The sequence below is a fragment of the Protobothrops mucrosquamatus genome, unplaced genomic scaffold, assembly GCF_001527695.2.
Source record: "Protobothrops mucrosquamatus isolate PMUCROS unplaced genomic scaffold, P.Mucros_1.0 scaffold3205, whole genome shotgun sequence".
In the NCBI taxonomy this organism is placed as follows: Eukaryota; Metazoa; Chordata; class Lepidosauria; order Squamata; family Viperidae; genus Protobothrops; species Protobothrops mucrosquamatus.
The window spans coordinates 33,655-41,469 of NW_015389203.1; the positions used below are offsets into that span (position 1 = coordinate 33,655).

Consider the following 7,815-nt stretch of genomic DNA (forward strand, 5'->3'; position numbering starts at 1 on the left):
TTAATTTGGCTTTTAGATATTTATTGTATTGTACTGTTTTTATTTACCTGTAAGCCGCCCTGAGTCCCTCGGGAGAAGGGCGGGGTATAAATGGGAATAATAAATAAATAAATAAATAAATAAATAAACAACAGAAAAAAACTAAAAAAACCTTAATCTTGAACAGTCTGCTGTTAAGACTTCTTAGACTGCAAACAAAATACAGCTGCCCAGAGTTACTGAGAGTGAATGGGAAGCCATATACATTTTCTAAATAAATAAATAAATATTGCAGTGCGCTGTAGCCATTTGATCACTATTTCTGACCTTCTTTGCTGGCTTCCTATAAGCAAAATCAATGGGGAACTAGCACGAGCTCATAAAAGGCAACCACGTGACATCCTCACTTAATGATCCACGATGATTAACAAGGCAATCCAGAAGTGCTAGAATTTGTCACAAAGCAGTGGATTGCATGATGTTGTGCTTTATGACTATATCGTTCAGTGACAGAAATTTTGGTCCAAATTACTGCCACTACCTATATTGCAATGCATTCTGTATGGGGTTGCCCTTGAAGACCACTCAGAAGCTACATTTGAGCAGCATGGGCAGTGTTGGACATGTTGCAATATGCTCAAGTAATTCTACTGTCCTATGACAGGGCAAGTCAAAGTGCTGGTTATCATCGAAAAAGTCCTTCATGGCATAGGACCAGGTTTTCTGAAAGGCCATCTATTTCCTATAGTTTCTGCCTGTTCTATAAGATAAGGCAGAGTTGGTGCATTTCAGGTCTTTTCAATCAAACAATGATGCCTATTGGGATCTAAGAAGGTGCTTTTCTGCATAGCACCTGTTCTCTGGAATGATATTGCTCTATACATTTGTGTGGTTCCCACCCTAATGATGTTCTGGAAGTCTTTAAAAACATGATTGTCTTACCAGGCTTTCACGTATGGTGGCTGTGAAGCCCTACTATATTTTGTTTTTTCATTTATTTATCACATTTTTGAACTGCCCATCTCCCTCAGAGAGGGACTTCTGTTGTGTGGGATTTGTTGTCTGCACAGACTAGTTCATTTTTGTTTTTCTATTTTAAATTATAAACTGCCCAAAGTCATTCTGGAACTGGGCAGCCCTTAAACCCGGTAAGTAAACTAAAACTAAAACTAAAATAAAGTATTTTTTCATATTCAACATATCTATATGCTATTGCACTGTAACTATAAATAATTTCTAAGAAGCAGAGGGAATTTGAATCTTACCATCTTTTATTATTCATATGCAAGAAGAAATATAGAAAAACTTCTAATAAAAACAACAGCCAAGAATCTTTGTATTATTAATTTATACACCTCATTTTCACTTAAAAAGTGCAAGAGGAAAAGTTCTCAGTGTTTCCAAGGACTATAATAGAATTAAAAACAATGCAATGAATAAACACTGAATATGCAAAAACATTAATTATATGCAGTGGGAAAATGTAACATAAACATATTCATATTCATTTGCATTCTACTGATTCAAAGAGATGGGCGTCGGTAAATCAGTCATATATGCTACAAAGGGCATACTCCAAATAGTAGTTTACCTGTTAAATTCTCTCCATTCTGCTCTTCTTTTAGACTTTGTTGACTGAGGTCTGTTACTATGCAAACTGCTTGCTTCTTCCCTTCATCATCTCCAGATTCTTCTGATTCAATCCTTTTATCAACTGTAGAACAGAAACAAAATTGTTTATTTTAGGATCAGTATAAAAACAGAGTATAACAACAGAGAACAGTATAACGTATAACAACAGAGAAGAAAACTGATATTATATGAGTTACAAAGCATATTGTGGCATCCTATAGAAAAACAATTATTTGGGCATATGCTTTTATGGATTAAAACAAACCTTGTGAATGTGTATGTATAATAAATCTGTTATGACACATGACTTACTTTTTTTACAACAGCTTAACAGAGCTAACACTCTAAAAATAAATAAGACCAGAGCAGAGGTGTCTTCATCATACCAAAGCCGTGCCCACCCCACTGCCGGCAATGCAAAAAGAGTCACGATACATCGCGACACGTCATTTGATGTGGCGAGTTTGACACCCGTGGACTAGAGTTTTAGAAAGAGGCATGGTTACTTAGCAGTAAGCCCGCCAAAGGTAGATTTAATCCCAAATAACAAAATCTAAAAAAACCCAACTAAATGGAATGTTAAACATGCAACATATCCGAGTTACGGCAAATGCTAACCTGCACACACTATTAAGGTCAGACTAAGTTACATTTGATAATTTTTCAGAGGGGTAACCTCGATAGTGTTTTTGCAACAAATGCAATAACTTTGTAACAAATTAAACATGAATAAAACTAGTGTACAAACCCTTGGGACTATAAATTATTTTGCTACATGTGTATTGTCCATTACACATATGCATAAATATGCACCTCTAGTTAGGATCACAAAATACCACTATATATTTAAGATATACAGTCTCTATTTCTGAACAAATATGCATCTGGACATATCTTGGCTTACTGAACTAAAATATTAAAAAAATCTTTGTCATGTCACACAATCACTTTGCTTTTTTCTTACAAGTATGAGCATTCAAACAGTTGATTAGTATGCACCATCAAGTTGTTTTCGACTCTTAATGATGAATCTCTCTAACCTGTGCTTTCAAGTTTCCCAGTAGTGCACTCATAGCCACAGTTACTAAGACCATGCACTTTGCTGCTGGTCATCTTCTTCTTCCCTTTCCTTTCACCCTTTCCAGAATTAGAGCCTCTTTCAGACAGCTGGATCTTCACATAATGTGCCCAAAATAGGACAATTGGAGCCTAGTCACTTGTGCCTTGAGTGAGAACTCTGGGTTGATTTGTGCATTGGTTTGTTTTCTTAGCTGTACACCGTATTCTCAGGAGTTTTCCCCAATACCAAAGTTCAAAGGCATCAATACTCTTTCTATCCCGTTTATTTAAATTCAATGTTTACTTCCATAGAATGTCACAGTGAAAGTTAGGTAATTGCACTAAATGTGCCAAGTTATTAAGAAAACTTTAAATCAGAACTTTATATCCTAAACTGCTCCAAAGAGATTATTTGATTGTTTTCACAGGGTTTTCCATCCTAGGTCAATATATATTTATCTCAGTTCTTGGCCCCCAAAGGGCCCCAAACTTGGGTTATTACCAGATGCCCAAGAATTAATCTACAGTGAATGAGCTACTGCAGTTCTGGTATAGTTTATTTGTGTACTGTACTCAGATACAAGTAAAAAGCATGGCACAAAAGCCTTATCAGGCCAGCTAAGAATATTTTAATCTCCTTTGACAACTTCCTTTTCAGTATGAAATCAGATGGACAGCTTAACCTTAGTTCAACAATGACAGGTAGTAACAACCACATTCAAGAATGGTAAGCCATTTACTTAATGTTGAAAATATCACAAGAACTATAGAGCTCCATTCTTCTTCAGTTTGCACCCTATCTGCATCTGTGGCAGTACTCGCATTATGTTCCAGATTATTATGTATTGCTACTCAAAGTACACTTTTCTATATGAGCCCCATGCACACCATTTAGACTTGCTATACATACCTTACACTTCTGGCGCAGGCCGTAATTTAGATAGATGCACTTACTTGGAAAATATTTAAATTCACCTCTATAAGGAGAAGTTGCCAGATAAAATTCCTCAATTATTAATTCATTACATTACATTAAAGAACAATCTTTTGCTAAGTATACGGGCATTTTTAGGTATTCTGTCAGCATCATCTCTCATTTTATAAGAAACAGAATAATTGACTGTACAGAGTCAATTCATATAAGATAATATTAATAGTATATGATGCACTTTTGGTTTATTATCACTGATGTCTAGGAAGCATCGAACAGGAGGTAGGGGATGGTCTCCTTATGGATATGTCACACACCTTCCTTCAAATTTGGGGGAGCTACAATATGAATAGTAAAAAGAGGTTGAAAAATAGCTTTAATAAAGCTATTTTGTTGCTCTGTAAGCAGCAACAAAATAAAACCTGCAACACAAAACCATGATTCCCATTCCTGAAGTTAGATGTACCTCCTGACAAATGCAAATAAAACCCTCTTGCTGTGGATAAATTTAGATTAGGTTGCTACAAACTCTACTCAAATCCACAGCAGGCAGTGAGATTACCACTCCCACGACAGTACATTTATAACAGTAATTCATATTGCAAGTTCATCCTATACTGCTGTCATTGATATAATGTACCCTTTCTCTCTTTAAGATAACACTTAGCAGGAAATTACTGCTAAATTGAAGTTAAGGCATGAGTGAACGATATGGAAGTCCAGAAATCTTGACGTGAATAAAAGGTGGGATTTAAATGAAGTTTGATGAGTCAGTGGCAGATTAAATCGTCAACGTCAAAAACTCCTGCACCGAGTCAGTGGGGACATCTGAGCTACTGGAAGTTAGGGTTTATAAAATACTTCTTCCCTCAAAATTATCAATCTCTTATTCCAGCATCATCATCTCACAGATAATGATAGTAACGTGTATTTGCTTTGCATGCCATGCCAGTAGCGGCCAAACCTGGCAATTTGCAGGAAAGTAAAAAGAGCTGATTTAATTGGTGAATTAGGGTGGAGCTGGGGATTACGAGACCCTACAGCAATTCTGACTCCGGGAAACTGTCTCAGCTTTTTCTTACAACATCCCTCTCCCGAAACGCTTCCCCGGAGGCTTCTCCCACTGCCCACTGTGCTCACCACCCCCTTAATAGATGCCCCGCCAATACTTCGGCATCTCCCTCTCCCACGTTAAGGCCAGCATTCCCAAACCTCAGCGTCCCCTATTTCTCTATAGTCGCTGAGCGGAACCGAGCCAACCCTAGCCTAGATTCGGACATCGCGCGCTACAATCCGGTCTCTCACCCTCCATCATCTCTTGAGCGCCCTCCCCACTCTCTGGCTCTGCTGTCGTCGTTGTCGTCGTCGTCGCCATAACGCTTCGCGCTCCCTCCTCCTTCCGGCATCGGACATGGCACTGAAATAGCCAATGAATAACGGGATCGGGTTCTCCTCCAACCAATCACAGAATCCGCTTCGCGGCAGAGGTACCAATGAGACAATATGCGCCTGCGTTTAGCCCCGTAGCTCCCTGGGAAATATAGTTTTTTCTTAGAGACGTTAACTTGTCAATGGAACGAGCAGAAGAATTTCAGGAAACTCTCTCTGTTTGTATCTATGTGTGGTGTGTATCGTGATCGTAATTCATGTACTGCCCTTCTCGCCATTTAATTGGAAATTAACTGAAATAACTAGTAGACGGAAAAAAGAGAGCGGTAATAATAAAATAGAACGATAGAGAAAAAGGCTGTTATTCTAGTGTCTTATCTATCCTTGGATCCCTTTAGTGGAAAGCTGCTGCTTTCTTTTCCTTTGCCAGATAATTGGGTTTTGTCTATAACCTATTTTTGTGGTCCACTATGGATTTTTTTTTAAAAAAATATTCTGTTTACACCGTTTTCTTTTCTAAATGTCATTTAAATGTATTAGAAGAATCATGCTGTATCCAGTGGAAGATCCAGCCTCATGCTTCCAACAATCCTCTGCATAACAGAAAAATAGACCTTTGTGACTGCTGTTCCCCAGCAACTAATAAATTCTGAGACTTAAAAAACCAAATATCTCATGCAGTACATGAATAATTTAATATCATTCATCATTGCTACAGTACTAGCTATTGATATTAATGCCACAGATATTGTGATGGCAGAAAAAAACCCTAATTTTTATTTAAGCAATCTATTGTAACATTTTAGCTGAGCAACTGTGATGGTTTTCACCTCTGCTGGGAATATATATTTGTAGTAAACACTTCCATGGTTCTTCATCATGCCTCCTCCTTACCACAACGAGGCAGCACAACTGGGCTGAAGGACCAGGTTAGGGACAGATCATCTGTTACATCAATCATTTTGAAAAAGTTAAAATCAGTTATTCTATCCCCTTCCTGTCAATGCTTAACAATTAGTCTTTCAAAACTGACAATGACATTTGTAATTTGCTTTTTTTCCAGCTAAACAGTGACTGATACTTACCGGTAGTACCTGGATAGATAACCATCAAGTAATCTATACACTAGAAGTAAGAAATAAAATAAAACCAACCTGGAAGAAGGCAACTGCAAAACACCACAGCATAAAAAACATATGGACATGATCATCTAGTTATCGGAACTTGAGCCTGACTTGAATTTTATGTTTTTAGTAAATGATACAACAGTGAGAAATCCCTTTCTCTAGTCTACACACTATGATTGGTTTCATGTTTCATACTAAGTCACAATTGGCTAGGTACAATTTGCATAACATACTAAGCAAAAATCAAAGCGACCACATAATGAATTGGTGTGATGTATGAAGCGAATGGTAAGTCTGAACTGTCTGGAGAAAAGCTAATAAGTACAATTGGTTTTCTACATGCTGTAGAAGGCAAGTCATCTTGAAGTTAATTTTATCATGTAGAAAGGAACTTAAAACCCAATAACTGCATTTTGCTTTTGATATGGCAGTTGATATGCCAGTTACATCTGATGGCAATTTACAAATCAACCTTTATGATCAAGCTAGCCCCATTTGAAGGGGGAATTTTAGTTGGAGTGTGAAATGGAAAAGAACTGTTTTGAAATACATATGTTAAAGGTTAGGATGAGAGGTTTCCAGCATGGTAGAAAAATGGGAGTTTGTTTTTAACCCTAATTGACTAATGATGATTATGTGTCATCAAGTTGGTGGGGCTCATCACAACAACAGAGAGAGATTTTCTCAAGGATGATCTGTCCCTAACCTGGTCCTTCAGCCCTGTTGTGCTGCCTCATTGTGGTAAGGAGGAGACATGATGAAGAACCATGGAAGTGTTTACTACAAATATATATTCCCAGCAGAGGTGAAAACCATCACAGTTGCTCAGCTAAAGCAAGAGGCTCCCATATTGGGCAACAAGAATACAGGAAAATGCTTGAAGCAGATGATCACTTGAGTGACAACAGCAAAGGCATTGTTTCGTACTGCACAGAAGAAAGCAATGGAAAACCACCCCTGTAATTTATTAAAACCCATTTGGATAGATGATCTAAACATTGTTGCAAATCTAAAATGTGCTGCTTCTGAGGTTTTAATCAAGCAATCTATTTATGAACACTAAGGTATGTTTGAATATTTAAAAATAAACATTGGAAGTACATGATAACCCTGTATCTAATTTTTATATGTATTTAAGTTTGTTTGCTTTTCAATACTTTAAAATGTATTATTTTCTATGCAAAAAAGGGAAAAAAGAAATAAATAGCCATGTTGTGTTATATTCATCTGAAGAGTTAAATAATTAAGAGTGGATTAAAAAAATAATGATCTTTACAACAGTTCTAGTATGATTCAGTACTGGATTAAAAGAAACATAGAAGCTACCTCATAATAAATGATATATTGGTCCAATTATCATTTTCTGGAAGTGGTCCCCAGAATTTCATACTGCAGCATTTTTGGAAGCTTATTACTTATTTAGAGTATGATGAGAACATGACAGAAGAGAAGTAAACATATATACACACAACTTATTTTGGAAGCTGATAGCATTTTACTCAAGCTGGCAGGAATAGCCAACACTCCAGAAGACAGGCTTAAGATACAGAAGGATCTGGACAGACTTGAACACTGGGCACTATCTAACAAAATGAAATTCAATGGTGAAAAAAGCAAGGTTCTACATTTAGGCAAGAAAAACCAATTGCACAAGTACAGCATAGGTGGCACCTTGCTCAATAGTAGTAACTGTGAGAG

General features: G+C 37.0%; 1 protein-coding gene across 1 annotated transcript in view; it reads right to left on the reverse strand.

Moving 5' to 3' along the window:
• PPP1R7 (protein phosphatase 1 regulatory subunit 7) overlaps window positions 1–5,011 on the reverse strand; it is a 25,295-nt gene extending 20,284 nt beyond the window's left edge. The window contains exons 1-2 of the mRNA XM_015826631.1: window positions 4,907–5,011; window positions 1,571–1,693 (exon numbers count right to left, since the gene is read on the reverse strand). Of these exons, the coding sequence (XP_015682117.1) occupies window positions 1,571–1,693; window positions 4,907–4,976 (193 nt within the window). The 5' untranslated portion in view covers window positions 4,977–5,011. The remainder of the gene's footprint in view (window positions 1–1,570; window positions 1,694–4,906) is intronic.
• Window positions 5,012–7,815: the final 2,804 nt, after the last annotated feature.